Below are 21,407 nucleotides of genomic sequence, written 5' to 3' on the forward strand. Positions count from 1 at the left end.
AAAATGTGGCCTCGCCTTACCCTGCTTTAAAGATGACTACATTTCATCTCAGCTTAGAATCTTAGTATGCTGGTGGAACCCAGAATATCAAGCAAGGTGGAAAGAAATAGAAATGAGTATTTCCAAAGGCTGTCCAATACAAGCCAGACTGGGGGACACACAGCTTATAAAGGAACAGATACAGCAGAATAATCAGTGGATAAATGTTGCATTAAAAATCTGGTTACATCACATAAAAAAATCACTTTCAGGAAGAGATCAAACTGTTGCGCTGGGCGCCCTATGATAATGATTTTACACCCAGTAAAATGGATGTCAGATTTAAAAAGTGGATCGGCCATGGCTGATCATCAAACTGTTCTTATTTTCTAAAGGGAACACTAAGAGACTTTCAGTCCATAAAGAGAAGGCACAGTTTACAAAACAATGACTTTTACAGATATCTCCAGGTACGTCACTATTTATACACTTTTAAGCCCAGGGACTCTGTTTTTGAAACACCCATTTTAAAAACCTTCGTGAAAGCTTCCTCAGAGGATTCAGACCAAACATTCATTTCAAAAACATATAAAGACCTTCAAGTGATCAAGAAAATGAATGCAGATTATATTAAACCAAAGTGTGAAAACGATGCTAAAAAAGTAATGCTGGAAGACGTCTGGCTAAAACACTGTGCTTTCCAGTGGAAAATCACAAGCTCAAACTCTTGGAGAATCTTTGGCTGGAAACCATTTGTAGATTCTTTATTACCCAGCACAAAGTTCTCATTACCAAGGCACACACAGTTGTTGGAGGAAATGCGGCACACGAAAAGTAAAACACTATCATCTGTTCTGGTCTTGCCCGTTAATACAACCATATTGGAAACAGATTGAAAAGGAGATAAAAGACATTTTGAACATACAAACAACATTGAATTGGGATGAATTAATATTGGGCCGACTGTACTCCATAGACAGAGATTTAGAGATCAGGCTATTATTTGGTATATTGAGTCCAGCCGCCGTAAAGCAATCACCAAAAAATGGTTGAACCCATTACCTCCAAGTGTTGATGATTGGTTTGATGTAACATACAGAATCTTTGTCATGGAACCAATAACCTTACAGAAGAGATTACAAGCTGATCAATTTGACCAAATCTGGAAGAAATGGAAAGAATATATTACTCTTAAAAACCAGGATTTGTCTGACCCTCTGTTAGAATACAAATACATTGTGATTGTGAATTAATGTGATTGTGATGTAATATGTACCGTACAGCCCTTGTTTTTTGTTTTTCTTCCCTTTTGTCCCCCCCCCCGTCTTTCTGCTGTTCTATCCATAAATGTGAAAATAAAAAATAAAAAAAAGAATGTGTATCCGTCTATTGTTTGTTTCCATTCTTGCTGGTGTGTGTGCATGAGTGCCGATAACCATGGGTGCTTCACAGTCCAAGATAGATGACACGCCTCAAAGCTCCAAAAACACACAGAAAAAGAATATTTCTACATCCAAAAGTAAAACAGATGCATCCACACATAGTGGTCCTGTTAATGATCCTCACTCTGAAACATACCGTAAATGGACTAAAGAGGAATGGCCATATGTTGGTTCTTTTGATTCAGAGAAGCTTGATTTTGCTGCATCAAAGCTAAATCCGTGTTTTGGTGATCCACAGTGGGATCTTGCATACATGTGTGAATGTGTGAAGATCTGGTTTGACTACGCAGAGGAAAGAGGTGCTAAGAATGGCAGTGACAAGCGGTGTGAATACGACTGAATGATTTAAATGCCATCAAATTACTGCAGATTAATGACTCATCACTTCAGATATGAGTGGCCAGGTTCTGTTTAGCCAAGACAGGTTTGTCAATGTCAAGACTGGTGCTCTTCCTCAAAATAGAAAAGTCAGATTTCAATCAAATTTTGAGGCTACATTCGTTCCTAGTTTTCATGTCTAAATTTCATGTTAAATTTGTTGAGGTGTCATCTTCCTTATTACTGTCACAGTATCGCTCACAGAGAGTAATCTGCTGAGAATCCAAATTAAGGGTCAAATATTGGTGTCACAGATAAATCTTGTTTTTATTTCTGACTAAAGTTACATGAATCTAAAAAAATAAATCGGTTTTCAAACCATGCTAACGACAGGGTTAAAATGGCCTGATGCTCTTCCTATTGTGCTCTATTCAGTTCGTAGCACAGCGAATTCAACCACAGGACTGAACCCCCATGAGGTTCTCATGGGACGGTCCACAGGAGCTGTGACCCCACACAAGATCACTCTATTGTGGACTGAAGAATATATGACTGAGTGTGTGAAATATACTAATATAAGAATAACTAATATACTAATTGACTAAAACCATAAGACGTTTTCAGTTACAGGTTTCTGACAGGCTCCCTAAACCACCGAGAGGAGCCTATTCATCCTTTTCAGTGTGGTGACTATGTACTAATGAAGTCTTTGGAAAAAGAATCTTTGTCTCCCAGGTGGAAAGGTCCCTACCAAGTGCTGTTGGTGACACGGACGGCTGTAAAGGTACAGTGTTAGATAAAAGTTTGTTCATGGTGACGTTTCACCTGCGACAGCGGAGTGTCGATATTTACTCAACCACTAGAGGTCGCTTAACGTCAAAACGTAACACTCGGTCGTAATACGGGCGTGTACAGACGACCTATGTGGTCGTTTTTTGTTTGAGGACAGGCTCGACCAGCCACGGTCAAAAAGGAGGGGTCCGGGCAGGAGTGATGTGGAGGCTGATTCTACTCCTAGTGGTCCACCACCATTCCCCACACGGCGGAGAATCGAGAGGTGCACCTGGAGCATCTCCTGCTGGACGACGTCCCTATAAACCCCCTGTACCTGATGCACTCACCGGTGCAGCCCAGCACCGTACACGTACACTGATACACGAAGACTGGAGCAGAACACAGAGACAGTGGACTGCTCCTCTCACATAAACACTGATAACTTGCAGAGACACGAGAAAGGAGAAATGGACTCTATGGACTCGGATTCTGGTTATCAGCCTACAAAGAATGGGACGAGAGAGATATCCTTTTTCTGCTCCAATACAAGGTGTAAGGAAAATGATTGTTTTGTCTATCCAGGTTATGATTCGGAAGGGAACTGGACCTGGAACATCCTAGACCTGGATCTGGTAACGGTATCTAAAATGCCCTCTCTGTTACCTCACAAGGTGAATATGATGAAGGTTGAAGTTGTCAGAGTTGAGCCTTTGGCAGGAATACCTGACTTATAGTGTTTTACTGCAAAAATCCTCAATAGCAACCCTATGTGAACTGAATTTGCACCAAACTACAGGTTGTTTCCTTTTAAAGATCACAGGTGCCTGCCAGCGAAGGAAAAACCTCCCCTAAACAACAACATGCTCGTATCGGTAAGTAATGCGTTCTGTGTCATTACCTGACCAGTTACCAAGCAAACCTAAGCAGAATTCTGCAGTAAAGCTTATGCTAGGTTGTGCTCATGAATGTAATATAAGTAAATGCTGGGTGTGTCAACACATGCATAATTCTGTGCATTCTCCTATGTTTACACCGGTTCCTTTTTCTTTAGCTGATTACAGAGAAATAAACTGGAATGATATAGGTTCAAGGATGGAGAACGGTTCAGAGGACTGCTACACCCCGACCTCCTGTTAAAAACACTGAGTTTTCTAGGTACCAAGAAATGTCAGAATGGGTGGTAACTGAGGTCAACACACAACACTGGCCTGCTGAACTCAATATATGCAAATTGCTGATAATCCACTCTGTGAAAATATACACTGACCTAGTCATAAATATAGAACTTCATTAGCACTCGTCCAAACTAACTGCTGTCGCTCTCAGATTGAAATTTCTCCATGTGTTCTGCAGCCCTACACCGTTTCCATATTAGTGGATGCATTGGTAATAGTTCAACCCTGGTTCTGAACACATGATGTCAGAGTATTAAATGTTAATATTCACAACTGTTCTGTTACCATCTCAAATGCTGATACACCGTTGAAGAATTGTGATCAATATTTGCCCCCTATTCAGGTTCACGAGTTACAGAATGTGTCCCTGTGTTTTAAGGGTGTGGGTCCCCAACCAAAGGAGCTACGAGGTAAAAGCAGCTGCATCACTGAGGTACCTGTTGTGTTAAAACAAGCTCCACTGCCGCAGAGAGTGTATTTAGTTTGTGGTGAGAAAGCGTATAGCTGTATGCCTTACTCACAGCTAAACGGCGTTTGTAACTTAGCTTATCTCGTCCCGTTAATTAGAGCAGTACAAACTCCTGAAATGGCCTTGCTTCATAATACCCAAAGTAGGACCAAGAGAGAAATCACCACGAGCCAGCAGGTGTGGGGTGTAATTCTCCCCTCATACGGTGTTTTCATATCACACAGAGAAGTAAACTAAAGAACTGGAGAGTCACCTGAATGCGTCCAGCCGTGCTATGGTGGCAGTGTTAGGATTCTGGGGGTGGAGAACCCAAGCACAGGCAAACAGACAGACTAAAGGTGGGAATGAAAAAGGGTTTTATTTAATGAAAATTCCAAAAACACAACTACAGTGACTAGAACTCGGACAGCAGGGCAAAAACCAAATGAACTAAGGTTATGGTGTTACAAGGCTCAATACAATCTAAGTAGAGGGGAAGAACTCACACAACAACTCAGCTTAAATGGCTGAGGGAACAGGTGAGTGAGGGGAACTGATCAGCTGATGCCAACTGAGGGCAATCAGCAGACAGAGCCAGAGGACGAGTGACCGGGAGAGAGAGAGACAAGAGGGAAGGCTGGCAGACAGAGGGAGACAGAGACACACAAGACAAAAACACACACAGAAGGGCAATAATAGGGAAGGGCAGGAAAAGTGGAAAAGGAACAAAAAGGCAGCAGCAGAGGCAGAATCCTGACAGGCAGAACACAAAGAATTACAGGAGGTTAAAACTGTGGCTCTGCAAAATAGAATGGCCCTCCATCATTGTACTGGTAATTTCACTACTACTTGTTCTCACTTGTTTTGTTCCTCTGCCAAATCCAGCCAAGACCTTCTAAAGGCAACAAAAGGGAATGCTTCTGCACAACTAGTCACCTAACCTCAACCCAGTTGAGCTGCTTTTCATTTGCTGAGCACTAAATTGAGTGCAGAAGGCCTCACCTTCTCTCCTGCACACATATTTCTGCTCATTTCTGCTCCCTAATTGAGATGAATCAGTGGATTCCACCATATAATACAGACTGTGATAATGGTGTGGAAGACAGCCGCAGCTGGGACCGGGAGTTTAACAATGAGTTCCTACTGATTTAACATTACAAGAGAATGGTTTTAGAATCACAGAATATAATCAAATACTCATTGATTTCAGAGAATTTTCTCATGAAGTTTCCTAGATGTGCTGTTTTTACACTGATCCACACATTGCATTATTGTGCTCTTTTGAGTTGCGCTGATCTGAGAAATGGGAGGGTCTGCATCGTTCACACTGGTTGAACTGAACGAATAAAAGATGATTTAGACCAGGTCAGTAAGAGGGATGCAACAGCTACACACACAAACACCACAACATGCACACACCTCACACACACACTTAGTTACATCTACACTGCACTACCTTTACACGTGTGTTTAAATAATCAATATAGTGTTGTTTGAATTGTTTTCATTTTAATTTTGCTAAATCATGAATAATACAACTTGCCTGAACACCTGAATTTTCATGGAATGATGTCTCTGTGTAAAACTTGACGTGAAATGATTATTTTTTGTAAAACATACATCCGTTTAATTACATGTTTGCAGTAGGTTTGCTAGTTTAATAGAAAGAGAGTTTTTAAGCATTGAATTCCATGTATCCTTCATTTTTATCCCTTCATGGAGCTAACCTCTCATTACGTCAACAGATTTTTACTTTTCTCTCTTTTTTTTTAGCATTTTCTTCCTCAAAAGTATGAATTAGTGTTAAACAAATCAAGGGTATGTGACTATTAACATACTATTAATAAATAGGTGTTTGTGGTTTGGTGACATTTTGAGTTAGTTTAGATGATTGAAATTTCAGTTTTTTGAACCGTGTGTAATTACAGGTATAGCAGATGTGACGAATTACTCCAATTTTTAAAACATATTTAATTTTCAAGATGATTTAAATTTATGTGTATTTTATGTGTAATTTTATTGTGTATTACCATGACTTTTTAAAATGAATTTTTTACCTTTTGAATATTACAGAATCAATTCTGAGGAGCTCTCTGGCCCTGGGTTTCCCCACACTTAAAATGTTTCCTTTTACTTGTAGTCTAGGTTTGATGTTACGATCAGAAAGGAGGGATTTGTGAAGGAAAAATTGTAGCTAATAGGTCATTTTGAACCAACATACAGAAGGTCACCCTTTGACCCCAATTGAAGACACACAGAAGCACACCAACTGCTCAGACAGACAACTATTTGCTGATAGAGCAACAATAACAAGGTTAGATCTGCCTCTTTTCTCTCTCAGACAGTAGAAACCCTCCAAGGACAGAGAGACTCCTCAGAGTTGATACTGGCTTTGTCGGCATATGCGGTCCTTGCTGTATCATTTCTCCTGAATTCAGTAAAGCATTTTTCTCTACATCAGTCATCTGAGTCTCCTGAGTGTTCCTGAGTTCGCTTCCTGAGGTTCCTCACCAGACATCCAGAAATTCTCTAACATTTTCTATCAGGAAAACATAATACTACAGTTTACAGGTAGATAACCAGCGTTATTTTCACAATAAATGTCTCATAGTGTCAGAATATACCATGGTTGGGGGTCCAGATCAACCCCCACAAAACAAAATGACCCCCTAGGGTACATAAGGGTTAAAAACTATTCAATGTTTATTTGTTTTTATCTTTAAATAACAGCAATATATAAGTATATTTTAAAATATTAAAAGTAACATTTTTTAAACAAAATTTGACAATAAATCCTCTGTTGGACAGAATTTTTTAATGTACAGATATTTAGCATTATTTGAACATTATCTGGAAAATATTGATATTTTTAGTTGATTTAAATGCAGTAAAATTGGACATTTTAGAGTCACACATTGTAAAATGTATTATTTATAAAAATACAGATTTGGACATTATTTACAGTTCTGGTGTTTGTTTTGTTTTATCTTGATTTCATTTTTTTCTGTGATTTTACAGAATATTACCTGTAATTTACCAAAAACTCAAATTAAAAAATATCCAATATTTATTTATTTTCTTTCAAATAACAGCAAATGTAAAATAATATCTTGAAATATTTTTTTAAAATAACAGTTCTATGAAAACATTTGACAACAAAATTCAGTTTCACTGCATTTAAATGAGTAATATATATATATGGCATGCCGTTTAGGAAATTATATATATAATGAAAGTTGATATATATATAATGAAATTTGATATATATATAATGAACGTCGATATATATATAACGAAACTTGATATATATATAATGAAAGTTGATATATATATAATGAAAGTCGATATATATAATGAAACTTGATATATATATATAATGAAGTTGATATATATATATATATATATATATCAACTTTCATTATATATATATCGACTTTCATTATATATATATCAACTTTCATTATATATATATCGACTTTCATTATATATATATCGACTTTCATTATATATATATCAACTTTCATTATATATATATCGACTTTCATTATATATATATCAACTTTCATTATATATATATCAAGTTTCATTATATATATATCGACTTTCATTATATATATATATATATCAACTTTCATTATATATATATCAAATCTTTTTTTCCTACCGAGCCCCGGAAGGGACATGTCCGTATGGCGAAGCGACAATGAAGGACACTCACCCGGACGAGAATTTTATTGAGTTTTATTTTGAAATCGGCCTGAAATACACAGACATTCAAGCAGTGCGATGCGCTAAGAGTCTGCCATGCAGACCAGCGATCCTGATAATGGTAAGTTTTATTTCTCCAACATCCTGCTGTTATCCTACTATGAATACGCTAGCTACAACAGTCCCACATCAGTATTATGAACGTTCCGCCAGCTAACGCGGTCCGGACACCGGATCACTGATTAGAGGTTGGCGTTGAACTATTGTTTGCCAGCCAGTTAGCCGCTGGTAAGCTAACAAGCTATGAAACAACTCCTTATAAAACCGGAGGAAAGCAGCAGCAATATTTCAGTCCAAGACCTGTATTCAGAACCTCCCACGCTGTTACACAATGACCCATTAATCATATTACTGAACTATATGGTTATCATTGAAATTTTCCTTGAAGAACCAGTGAACTCTTTGCGAACACATTTTAATTTATGTGTTGATTATGTTTCGTATCAGTAATACAAGTCTAAAAAACTGATTCAAATGATCAAGTTAACACAATGAAGTAAAGAGTACTGGTAATCTGCAGCTATTTTCATAATTTCAAGGTAAAATTCTGATGTGTGATTTTCTAGCTTTGCAGATGTGGAAATCCAATGCACTGATTTCTTATACACAGATGCTTTTGGTGTTTTTTGTTGTAAAATAAAACAAGGCATTTATCACTGTTGGAAATTATTACAGGTATTATTTGTAACACTTTCTAACATTGTATGGACAAAGCAATAAATCAGTTAATGGATAAAATCATTTGTATTACAGATGCTATCAACAGCATGTCTTGTTCATTTTATTTAGTTGTCGGCCTTGGATGATGAGGTCCAGTTACCAGGAGCACTAGTCTGCAGCTTACTGGTTCCGTCCTGCAGCTCCTCCACGCCGTCCTCCTCTCTACAGACCAAATCAAGTAAGATCTGTTTAGACTATGCAGACATCAACATGATCAGTATGTTATCTTTTGACCCATCCTAAAATCACAAAATAGAACATTTACTTTAAGTTAACTGTGTTTATGAAAATAGAAAATAATTACTGACAACTAGTACTTTTTGGTGCTTTTATGCAGGAAAAGGGAACCAGGAAGCTGCTTTGGATCCTCTGCAGTATCTGGAGAGGTCAGAGGAACGGTTCTTGGAACAGATCGGAAGACACCAAGACGTGACCTCTGCCATGCTCCAGAACATCCAGAAGATGAATGAAAACCTTGGTTGCACTGATGGGACCCATGGTGTCGGTGCTGGAGCAACTGTCCCAGAATTAAACTGCATTGTTGACTATTGGCTTTTCTAGAAAATAAATCTTTTTTAGTACTTCACCTGTTTTGTATTTTACTCATGCACTTTGGGTGAATAAACAGAAATTTGTGATGAGAGATGCAAATTTTGTCTATAATCTACAGAGACTTTATTCAGTGTTCAGTGCACACTTTTGTTACACACATTTTGACAGATAAGCAGTTGTGCTTTTCAAGCAGATTTTAGTCAGAAACATCAGTAGCATATGTTTTTTTTTACTGTTACACCAATCTAGGTAGATAAACTGCACTACTGCAGCAGACATATTATTGAAATGTGCTTCTATTATGTGTCTACATACACTGCTCACAAATAGTTATTCAACTTTTGGGTGAAATTGATGGAAAATATAAAAAGTGCATGCTTTAGTGATATATCATAAAAATAGGGTATTTAACTAGAAACATGCAATAGTGATTTCCTCATCTCAAAAAAATTTATTGAATCAAAAGCTAACAACAGTGGAGGGTATGTCACAATAAAAATGTCTCAGTTTGGACAGAACAGCAGCCTTCAGCTGAAATCCAGTACAATTGTGTCCCACCAGTGGCGTGATCATGGATGTGTCCAGGCAGCAGCTGACCTCTGCCTCGTAATTAGCCTTAAGACCAGCTATAAAGATAAACATAGATATTATCATTATCATCAACATATGGTGCATGTGTTTAACCTTTAAGCTATGTAGGGATGCAAATGTAGTCGAAGCTAAGTAGCTAAGCTAATGCTAACACGTTCAGTGTTCAGAATCAAAACATCTCTAAAAATTACCTGTTTTCTCAAACGTAGTCGCCGTTCCCTGTGACAACCATGAAGACAGATAATCACAGAAGAGCTCATCTGAAGAGCAAATGTCCAATAAGGTTCCTGTTTTTGTTTGCCATGTCCTTCCAGGGCTCAGTAGGAAAAAGTCTGAATATATGGAATGAAACTTTGAATAGATGGAATGAAAATCTGAACATTCTATATTCCGACTTTCATTATATATATATATCTCAACTTTCATTATATATATATCAACTTTCATTATATATATATCAAGTTTCATTATATATATATCAAGTTTCATTATATATATATCAAGTTTCATTATATATATATCGACTTTCATTATATATATATCAAGTTTCATTATATATATATCAAGTTTCATTATATATATATCGACTTTCATTATATATATATCAAGTTTCATTATATATATATCAAGTTTCATTATATATATATCGACTTTCATTATATATATATCAAGTTTCATTATATATATATCGACTTTCATTATATATATATCAAGTTTCATTATATATATATCGACTTTCATTATATATATATCAAGTTTCATTATATATATATATCAAGTTTCATTATATATATATCGACTTTCATTATATATATATCAAGTTTCATTATATATATATCAAGTTTCATTATATATATATCGACTTTCATTATATATATATCAAGTTTCATTATATATATATCGACTTTCATTATATATATATATCAAGTTTCATTATATATATATCGACTTTCATTATATATATATCAACTTTCATTATATATATATCAAGTTTCATTATATATATATCGACTTTCATTATATATATAATTTCCTAAACGGCATGCCATACATATATATATATATATATATATATATATATATATATGTACATTTTTACTGTTATTTGAACATTATTTGAAAGAAGAATTATTTATATTTAAGATATAAAAAATGATTAATAGTTTTTTCAGGTCTCAGTTTGATTATTTTTCCTGTTTTGTTAAATTAGAAATAATATCTGTGAAGAAAAAAGAATCAATTTACATGTTGACAGTTAAAAATAAAATAAAGCAAAACAAAGTTGTAAATAATGTCCACATCAAAAAATAAATAAAAATCTGCATTTTTACTTTAAATAGTTTGTTCTTTTACAACATGTGACCATAAAATGACACTTTTACTGTTTTTCAATCAGCTGAAATAAAATAAAAATATTTTACAGATATTTGCAGGTAAATTTTGTTTTAAAATGTTACAGTATTTGATTGAGTTTTACAGTTTATTTACAGATTTTATTTATTATTTACAGTGCAGGGAGGAAAAGGAAACAGTAGAATTAGTTTAAAATCCAAAAAGCAGCAGTGAGGAAGTGGAGGATTAAAACCTAAAAATGTTCCTGATGAAGAAAAATGAGAAGCAGGAAGAGAAATTCAGATTGAATCCATCAGTGTTTGGTCAAAGAAAGTCTGTAGCTGCTGGTAGATTTAGAATCAATAAAATAAAGCTTTAAAAGACAGAAACAGAACAAACCTGCTGTGTGTTCGGTCCTTGTTTCCAGGTTTCATCCACAGTGTTTGTTGTTGCTGTTGCCGTGGCAACATTTCACCTGCTGTTCAGTCGGACACACACACTTCTGTTACACAACTTAAAGCTGCACCTCACAGTAACACAAAACATAGTTTAGATTTTTGTGCTTCAACTCGTCAAAGCTGCTCAACCAGTTCTAAAAGTTCAACAAAAAAACACCCTTTTGTTTCACTTGTGACCAAATATTTCACAATAAAAGCATTTTATTTGTTTTATTTTGTATTATTGTGACATTCAGCTACAAATAATTCAGAAAATATCACTAGTTGACTTCTGCTTCATTAACTTTTTCGTTATTGTGCTCAAAAATGAAACTTTTGACGACGGCTTCAGGTTCTACATCTACAAGTAAAGAGTAATGTAAAGAGATTTAAGAACAACTTTAAAAGCAGATGTTAGAACATGTTTATGATCAGAGGTTCCAGTCTTATGTTAACTTACAGTAACTTCAGCTACAGTAACGTAGGTCACTGCTTTAGATGTGATGATGTCCAGATGTGGAGAAGAGGACAACCAGTTACTGAGATGACTTTAACACTGACCTGGAGAGTTTATCTCCTCTATGGAGGCTAATGTTGTTAGCAGCAGCAGCTAAACGATGGTAGCTATGTCACCTTTATTCTAGTCTGTAAAATATGCTCTTATTGTGAAACTCTGCCTGCTGCTTCCTCACAGGTGAAGTCCTGACTGGTTCCAGGAAACAGATCACCTGTCTGAGTGTTCAGGAGCGGACTGGAAACTTTGTTCTTCTTCTTCTTCAGCGCTTTGAATAAAGTGTAAGTTTGCTTTGTTTGCTGCTTTAACTTCAGTAATGTTGCTGTTTGTTTCTGCTCTGTCATGTTTCTACATGTTCACTTCTTATTTCACCACAAACTCTGGATCACTGCTGTTTAAACATCCATCAATATGATTATCAGGTTATTGATTCACTGCAATCAGTCAGTATTTCTATTAGATCATTGATTGACTTCAGTCAGTTTGATCAGCTGCTGATGTTTCTTTGTTTCTTCACAATACAAACTGCGTCGTGTCTTTTTTACTTTGGGTTTCTCTGTGAGTCTCTGCAGCTCCATGACTCCATCTGCTGGACTGATAGTAGAAGTGCAGCAGCTGATCTTCTCCAGGAGGATCTGAGTGGATGAATGATGTTTGTTTCCTGTGCAGGTGAAGGTAGAAAGTGTGTGTGAGCTGCTGTGAGTTGAGCATCATGGATGAGTGTGAAGACAGAGAGGAGGGAGTCCCTCCCTCTAAAAGCTCTCTGTGTGGGGAACAGGAGAACCAGAGCAAAGCTCAGAGGTGAGACCACCATCTCTAACTGTCCAGGACTCTGCTGCATGTCAGAGCTCAGCATCACATCACTGCTGCATCATTATTGACAGGAATCCACCTGGACCTGGACCTGGATCTGGACCTGGACCTGGACCTGGACCTGGACCTGCATCCAGCTGTGTGTCCATGAACAGTGACTGGTCAAAGGATCATCCTGATAATTTCAGACGATCTTCAGATGGAAGGTGAGACAGAAAAACTGACAGAAAGACATTTCAGACTCAAAGTTGTTGATGTGTTTATTAACAGCTTGAAGATGTTTTGCTTCAGTTTTTGTCTGTTCTGGTTTTGTTTCAGGATCCAGCAGCAGAACCCAGACTGTCCTGAACCCAGCTGTCTGTCCTTCAAGAGTGACCGGTCAAAGGAGGAATTAATTAACTTCAAAGATGTCCATCCGTCTGCTGATCAGATGTAAGCTGGAACTGACAGAAAGAGTCACTTATTGTAGAACAGAACCAGTTTGTACGACGTGTTGTCCGACCTGCTCTGAAATCCAAGGTGTTTGTGTCTGTTGTGAACGTCCACGTCACAGCGAGGGGAGACATGATGAGGTTTAAATGTGGAGATAACTGGTTCCATTTTCAGAGTCTCCTGAAGACGTTGATGGTGTCGTCGCTGGTGTTTGTCTCTTTGTGGACAGACGTACTGAGATCTGACTGTTGATGTTGATCCACAGAGTGGAGCAGCAGAACTCAGAGGTTCCCAGAGCTCAGTCTGTCCAGCAGCATCACCTGGACTCCATATTCATGGTGAGTTCATGGACAACAAGTTGTTCTCCATCTGTTGTGTTCAGGCGTCTCCATGCTGCTCTTTGTAGACCAGTGGACTGTCAGTGTGTCCAACATGGATCTGATGTTTGGCTCCATGATTTGACTCTGATGGACTCATTGACACATTTCTCTGTTCCAGCTGCTGGAGGACAACATGGTGACTTTTGTGAAGAAGGAGCTGAAGAAGATGCAGAAGGTTGTGAGTCCAGATTACCCAGAATGCTCAGAGAGTCAGAGGGAGGATGAGGAGGAGTTGGAGGGTGATGATGAAGAGGAGAGGAGCAGCAGAGAGATGTTTGAGCAGATCACAGTGTTGTTCCTGAGGAGGATGAAGCAGGAGAAGCTGGCTGACTGTCTGCAGAGCAGTAAGAGGATTTGTGTAAAGACTGAAGCTGTTGATCAACAGAACATTTACTAAAGTCTCAGAATATCTTCACAGAATCAGTCTTTAGGGGACAAACTGTCACCTTCACTTTAATGCTACTTTGGTGCTTTAATATCCAGGTTACTTCTACTTCACTCTTTCTTTCTTGTGTTTTCATTCAGAACTTGTTGCTCCAGTTTGTGGACGTAAACTTAAATGTTCTCTGAAGAAGAAGTTCCAGAGAGTGTTTGAGGGCATCGCTAAAGCAGGACAGAAGACCCTCCTGAATGAGATCTACACAGAGCTGTACATCACAGAGGGAGGGACTGCAGAGGTCAATGATGAACATGAGGTCAGACAGATTGAAGCAGCATCCAGGAAAGCAGACAGAGCAGAAAGAAGCATCAGAGCAGAAGACATCTTTAGAGGATCACCTGGAAGAGATGGACCAATCAGAACAGTGATGACACAGGGAGTGGCTGGCATCGGGAAAACAGTGTTAACACAGAAGTTGACTCTGGACTGGGCTGAAGACAAAAGCAACCAGGACATCCACTTCATGTTTCCATTGACTTTCAGAGAGCTGAATGTGCTGAAAGACAGAAAGTTCAGTTTGGTGGAACTTGTTCATCACTTCTTCAGTGAAACCAAAGCAGCAGGAATGTGCAGCTTTGAAGACTTCCAGGTTGTGTTGATCTTTGACGGTCTGGATGAGTGTCGCCTTCCTCTGGACTTCCACAACAATGAGGTCCTGACTGATGTTAGAGAGTCCACCTCAGTGGATGTGCTGCTGACAAACCTGATCAGGGGGAATCTGCTTCCCTCTGCTCGCCTCTGGATAACCACACGACCTGCAGCAGCCAATCAGATCCCTCCTGACTGTGTGGACATGGTGACGGAGGTCAGAGGGTTCACCGACCCACAGAAGGAGGAGTACTTCAGGAAGAGATCCAGAGATGAGGAGCAGGCCAGCAGCATCATCTCCCACATGAAGACATCACGAAGCCTCCACATCATGTGCCACATCCCAGTGTTCTGCTGGATCACTGCTACAGTTCTGGAGGAGCTGCTGAGAAGCAGAGAGGGAGGAGATCTGCCCAGAACCCTGACTGAGATGTTCATCCACCACCTGGTGGTTCAGACCAAAGTCAAGAAGGTCAAGTATGATGGAGGAGCTGAGACAGATCCACACTGGAGTCCAGACAGCAGGAGGATGATTGAGTCTCTGGGAAAACTGGCTTTTGAGCAGCTGCAGAAAGGAAACCTGATCTTCTATGAGTCCGACCTGACAGAGTGTGGCATCGATATGAGAGCAGCCTCAAAGTACTCAGGAGTGTTCACACAGATCTTTAAAGAGGAGAGAGGACTGTACCAGGACAAGGTGTTCTGCTTCGTCCATCTGAGCGTTCAGGAGTTTCTGGCTGCTCTTCATGTCCATCAGACCTTCATCAACTCTGGAATCAATCTGCTGGAAAAACAACAACAAACAACATCTCGTTGGTCTAAACTGTTCCAGAGTAAATCAGCACGTTTCTACCAGAGAGCTGTGGACGAGGCCTTGCAGAGTCCAAACGGACACCTGGACTTGTTCCTGCGCTTCCTCCTGGGTCTGTCACTGCCGACCAATCAGAATCTCCTACGAGGCCTGCTGACACAGACAGGAAGTCTCTCACAGACCAATCAGGAAACAGTGGAGTACATCAAGAAGAAGATCAGTGAGAACGTGTCTGCAGAGAGAAGCATCAATCTGTTCCACTGTCTGAATGAACTGAAGGATGTTTCTCTAGTGGAGGAGGTCCAACAGTCCCTGAGATCAGGACGTCTGTCCACAGATAAACTGTCTCCTGCTCAGTGGTCAGCTCTGGTCTTCATCTTACTGTCATCAGGAGAACATCTGGACGTGTTTGACCTGAAGAAATACTCTGCTTCAGAGGAGGTTCTTCTGAGGCTGCTGCCAGTAGTCAAAGCCTCCAAGAAAGTTGTGTAAGTAGTTGGAGACTGAAGATACTTTTTAATTTTCCTGCTGTTTTATCAGTATAATCTGTTTTTGTCTCTTCAGACTGAGTGGCTGTAATCTGTCAGAGAGAAGCTGTGGAGCTCTGTCCTCAGTCCTCAGCTCCCAGTCCTCCAGTGTGACAGAGCTGGACCTGACTAACAACAACCTGCAGGATTCAGGAGTGGAGAGTCTTTCTGCTGGACTGGAGAGTCCACACTGTAAACTGGAAGCTCTCAGGTCAGGACTCATCAACCTGTTCAACTGATGACCATTTAAAATGTATTTTTATTCATGATGAACAGAACAGCTGAGGTGGGAGGTTTTCTGTATTTCTATGACTCACATCAGTTCTGTTACTGACAGTGGCGTGCACAGATAGACACCAGGTGGTGCTAGAGCACCTGCCCCTTACCCTCAGTATCAAGCAGGTGTCCTCCACGTCTCAACGTTATAAAAAAATTTAAACATTAAACACACACACCAACGCACACACACAGACACACACACACACATGACCCGTGCTGTGACTCGCCCCATCTCGTAACGTGAACACCACCATCCAGGTAACACCTAAATGAATCCAGTGTTTTGTTCATCAGCCTCAGTTGCCACACGGTGCATTTATTACTCCACCAAGGAACGGCAGAGTTATGTAACGATCGGCGTACGTTTGTCTGTGAATCTGTTAATCTGTTTGTCTGTCTGTGTGAAACGTTCCTCAAAAACTGACTAATGGATTTGGCACAAATGATTAAACTGTGGGCTGTTTCTGAGTCCCGCTACATATTTAGGTCACGTATGAAGCAAACCCCAGACAGACAATGGTGAAGCTCCTGATGGTTCACAAAGCCTTTATTTATGTTCAGCCGTCAGCCCTATTTTGAACATAAATTCACCTTTCTGTCCTTCACTCCTTTCTTGTCTCCATTCCAGCTGCTTCTAAGTTTTAACACATCCTTTACTAGACAGCAACAGTGGAACCGTTTTCTTTCATCTTTATGTGAATTTTCTGACTTTTCAGCAGCGTCTTCGTCATGTCAAGAAACCTCTTCTTAGATAAACACTTCCTGTGCCGCTGGAATGGTTACAGAATAAAAGTCCTTACCCTTAAAAATACACCTTCAAAATAAAAGCATGGAGGGAACGGTTATTTTAACAGTAGCAAAACAAAGGCTTGCCAAACGTGATGAACTGATCAACAGACCTCTATAAAAGTCATTTACATGTGATTTGGTATGAACACATAACATGTACATGCATAACACATGCCTGTACTCAGCACAAGGTCATTTTTCTTAAATATTTCATCCATCAGAAATGATCCATCAACTGAGCAGCCTTGGCAGAGTACTGCGCTCTCTGAGTGCTTTTCTAGTTTGTCTCTGTTGTGAAGTAGCCTGTCTCATGTAGCGCTAAACAACCGTGCCTAAATTAGCCAGCTGCCCGCCTGCTTAACAAGCTCGACGCTACCCATAATAATAATCAATTAACTGACAAAACGTGACGACGATGAGCTCACAACCAGTGTTATTTGGTGAATTGGTACAGCATATGATCAGTATACTATAACTGAATATTTAGTTTGTGTAGGTTTATTATTAGCCTGCAGTAGGTTGAGGCAACACTTGCTGTGACTAATTTGCTAAATGACAAAAAGAAAAAGTAGCTTTCTGCCTTGTTGTAGCCTAATGTCAGGAATCAGTCTTGATGTTGTCGATCTCTTTTAATTGACCAATTTTTAAGGTACAATGTTTTATTGACTCTTTGTGTGTCATTATTAAGATGTTAAAATGAATGCCGTTACAGAAAATGTGTTCCTGATTTTGTTATTTTTTCAAATTTGACCTTTAGCTCTAGTTTCTCTTAATGAGGCCTCTTCCACGACAGGAACTTAACAACCTGGAACCTTCATCACAGAACCAGAACCTGTAAGAACCTGTACAGTCTTGGTTCCAGGTTCTGTTTTAGTTTCCACCATTTTACAAAATAGAATGTTCCAGATAGACGTCAATGAAAAGGAAACACCAGAACAAACCTTTAGTGTTTGATGTTTGTTCAGGGACTAAACTCTGCAGTTCAGCTGTTGGACAAGAAGCAGGAAGGAGAAGATGTGGAGAACAATGTTCAAATGTTTGACCACCTGAACAGTCCACCTTCTCACCAGCAGAGATTCTGATTGATCCTGATGACTCTGTGATTCCTGATCAGCTGATATGTGGACTTACTGCTGCTGTATTCTGGACATAGTGGGATGTATTTGTTGTTAAATTCACTGCTGTCTTTTCAACAGGACAGAAAATACTGTACTTAATGTTTTACTTCTTTTCTTGTCTTTGTCTCTTCAGACTGAGTGGCTGTAATCTGTCAGAGAGAAGCTGTGGAGCTCTGTCCTCAGTCCTCAGCTCCCAGTCCTCCAGTGTGACAGAGCTGGACCTGACTAACAACAACCTGCAGGATTCAGGAGTGGAGAGTCTTTCTGCTGGACTGGAGAGTCCACACTGTAAACTGGAAGCTCTCAGGTCAGGACTCATCAACCTGTTCAACTGATGACCATTTAAAATGTGTTTTTATTCATGATGAACAGAACAGCTGAGGTGGGAGGTTTTCTGTATTTCTATGACTCACATAAGTTCTGTTACTGACCTTTAGCTCCAGTTTCTCTTAATGAGCAGTGTTGGGCAAGCTACTTGTAAACTGTAATGAGCTAAGCTACCAGCTACTCCGTGTTAAATCAAGCTTCACTACACTGAAGCTATGACCCACAGAAATGTAGCAAGCTAAGCTACAGCAATACGGCCAAAGTAGCTTAATATATTCAAGTTACTTTTTTTCTTACCAAAAACTTTCAGGGACTAATGAAGTCAGTCAAACGGAGACAAGAAAATGCTGACTTGTTTATTATTAAACCATCATTTTTGTTCTTAGTAAGTTGATACACTGAGGAATATGTGGAGCTATATTTAAAATGAATCAACCTTTTTACATTAGAAATCATTGTTTTGATTTTCTTTTTAGTTTGTGTTGCAGACATAATGGATCTGATAATTAAGTTGCAGTAGCTTATATTAACACACCACTTACATTGGAGGGTATAATAGGTTACATTTGATATCATTTCCATATAAAGTAAGCAATATTATAGTAAGACAATATTATACATAATTTGGGTATTAAATCAAGTTTTATTTCTTAAGTCTAATATCTATGTAAAATCATTCAATGCTTTCCCAAAGTGCTGTATCCACTACTACTTAACTCAATTTTGGTCTTGAGTGTAAGATTAAGATATTTAATCATTTATGCCATCACTTTTGTTTCCCTTTCTGTTATTTTTTTTCAGCCATTTGCTCATTAGTGTTAACAGTAATACTGAAGAAGACAGATTTTGGTTTTACTGTTACCTCGTTTTCTCCCATACCTCTTCCCTCCTATATGTATCAGTTTAATTATTTAATCCCCCAATTTATACATATTCACACACTGCCACCACAACCTTACGCTTAATTTAATTAATTTACTGCCACGCGAATTTTAGATGTTGAAAAGTAGCTCGTTTGTGTGTGCATCTTATACTGCGGTTGACATGTGGTGGTTAGCTAACTGCTGCTGGTTGTGCATATTCGGTAGTCACCTGTATATGGGTTCTCACATTTGTTTTTGACGTCTTTGAAGTTGACAGAAACTTCGCCTTGGGCTGGCACAGTAGGCATCTGAAAACAACTTTTCTCCGTTTTTTCACAAAAACTGATAACTATTTAGGTAGGGCCACGGTGACTCTGACTCCTTCTCTGCCATCTCTCAGTGAACTGAAGCGAGCGTCTGTGTGTGTGTGGATCCAGTGAAGTCGCAGGAAGGGATTGTTGAATGATGACATCATCAGTTCCTCCGCTTCTATTGGTCGACACAGACATGTCGGCGTTTGGAGAGGATGTCACTATCTGATCCTTAAAAGTGTGAGATGAGACTGCAGCAGAGCAGGAAGCTCCGCTTCAAGCAGTTCAGCATTCATCATTTTAAAATGTAGCTTTTTGCGTTCGCTACTGCGCTACATGACCAAAAGATTAGCTAAGCTGTTGAAACGTTTTTTGATTTTGTAAACAACGACGCTACCACGTCGTTACAGAAAAATGTAGTTAAACTACTAACGACGCTATTTGTAGTGACGTTACTGCCCAACACTGTTAATGAGGCCTCTTCCACTACAGGAACTTAACAACCTGGAACCTTCATCACAGAACCAGAACCTGTAAGAACCTGTACAGTCTTGGTTCCAGGTTCTGTTTTAGTTTCCACCGTTTTACAAAATAGAATGTTCCAGATAGACGTCAATGAAAAGGAAACACCAGAACAAACCTTTAGTGTTTGATGTTTGTTCGATGACTAAACTCTGCAGTTCAGCTGTTGGACAAGAAGCAGGAAGGAGAAGATGTGGAGAACAATGTTCAAATGTTTGACCACCTGAACAGTCCACCTTCTCACCAGCAGAGATTCTGATTTATCCTGATGACTCTGTGATTCCTGATCACCTGATAGGTGGACTTACTGCTGCTGTATTCTGGACATAGTGGGATGTATTTGTTGTTAAATTCACTGCTGTCTTTTCAACAGGACAGAAAATACTGTACTTAATGTTTTACTTCTTTTCTTGTCTTTGTCTCTTCAGACTGAGTGGCTGTAATCTGTCAGAGAGAAGCTGTGGAGCTCTGTCCTCAGTCCTCAGCTCCCAGTCCTCCAGTGTGACAGAGCTGGACCTGACTAACAACAACCTGCAGGATTCAGGAGTGGAGAGTCTTTCTGCTGGACTGGAGAGTCCACACTGTAAACTGGAAGCTCTCAGGTCAGGACTCACACTTTGAAAGAGAAAGAAAATGAAAGATTGATTCTTTATTTGCTTCAGACGCATCAAATCTGCAGCAAAATGTAGCTGAAAGACAAAGAAGAAAACAAAGAGTGAGAAACATCCAGCCAAGTATTGTCCATCAGGTTTGTGTTGTTTTGTGTGTGCAGGCTGTCAGGCTGTCTGCTCACAGAGGAAGGCTGTGCTTCTCTGGCCTCAGCTCTGAGCTTCAAGACCTCAAATCTGAGAGAGCTGGACCTGAGCTACAACCATCCAGGAGACTCAGGAGAGAAGATGCTGAGAGCTAAAGTGGAGGATCCACACTGTAGACTGGAAACTCTCAGGTACAGACAGACAGACACTCTCAGGAAGCTTTTAGCCTACCTTAACACAAAGAGTGGAAGCAGAAGAACACTGTTAGCTCAGCTACACACCATGACTGAAGGGAAGAGGAAACTGTTAGCGTAGCTTAGCACATGGACATGACAGACAGGGAACCTTTTAGCCTAACTCCAGGAAACATCAATGAGTAAAGCTGAATAATGAGTGTAAACTG

At 39.2% G+C, this 21,407-nt stretch overlaps 1 protein-coding gene and 3 long non-coding RNA genes across 13 annotated transcripts in view; 2 read left to right on the top strand and 2 right to left on the bottom strand.

Moving 5' to 3' along the window:
* Window positions 1–21,407, top strand: part of LOC127533519 (NACHT, LRR and PYD domains-containing protein 12-like) — a 204,279-nt gene that overhangs the window by 47,905 nt on the left and 134,967 nt on the right. The window contains exons 10-12 of one of the 5 annotated variants that reach the window (XM_051946703.1): window positions 16,078–16,251; window positions 18,360–18,533; window positions 20,678–20,851. The exons of the other annotated variants lie outside the window; for them this stretch is intronic. Of the exons in view, the coding sequence (XP_051802663.1) occupies window positions 16,078–16,251; window positions 18,360–18,533; window positions 20,678–20,851 (522 nt within the window). The remainder of the gene's footprint in view (window positions 1–16,077; window positions 16,252–18,359; window positions 18,534–20,677; window positions 20,852–21,407) is intronic. 5 annotated transcript variants of the gene reach the window in all.
* Window positions 1–21,407, bottom strand: part of LOC127533549 (uncharacterized) — a 217,560-nt gene that overhangs the window by 38,939 nt on the left and 157,214 nt on the right. The window contains exon 1 of one of the 6 annotated variants that reach the window (XR_007941287.1): window positions 11,499–11,727. The exons of 4 other annotated variants lie outside the window; for them this stretch is intronic. This is a non-coding gene — a long non-coding RNA (uncharacterized LOC127533549). Of the gene's footprint in view, window positions 1–11,498; window positions 11,728–21,407 lie in introns of those variants that run through there. One more of the 6 variants, XR_007941283.1, reaches the window with a different exon arrangement.
* Window positions 7,728–9,267, top strand: LOC127533542 (uncharacterized). The gene is made up of 3 exons (XR_007941273.1): window positions 7,728–7,965; window positions 8,694–8,802; window positions 8,962–9,267. It is a non-coding gene; the product is annotated as an uncharacterized LOC127533542 (long non-coding RNA).
* On the bottom strand, window positions 9,349–10,303 carry LOC127533555 (uncharacterized). Its single transcript, XR_007941295.1, has 2 exons — window positions 9,959–10,303; window positions 9,349–9,802 (listed from the first exon to the last, which is right to left on the bottom strand). It is a non-coding gene; the product is annotated as an uncharacterized LOC127533555 (long non-coding RNA).

The sequence above is a fragment of the Acanthochromis polyacanthus genome, chromosome 4 (genome assembly GCF_021347895.1).
Source record: "Acanthochromis polyacanthus isolate Apoly-LR-REF ecotype Palm Island chromosome 4, KAUST_Apoly_ChrSc, whole genome shotgun sequence".
Taxonomy (NCBI): domain Eukaryota; kingdom Metazoa; phylum Chordata; class Actinopteri; family Pomacentridae; genus Acanthochromis; species Acanthochromis polyacanthus.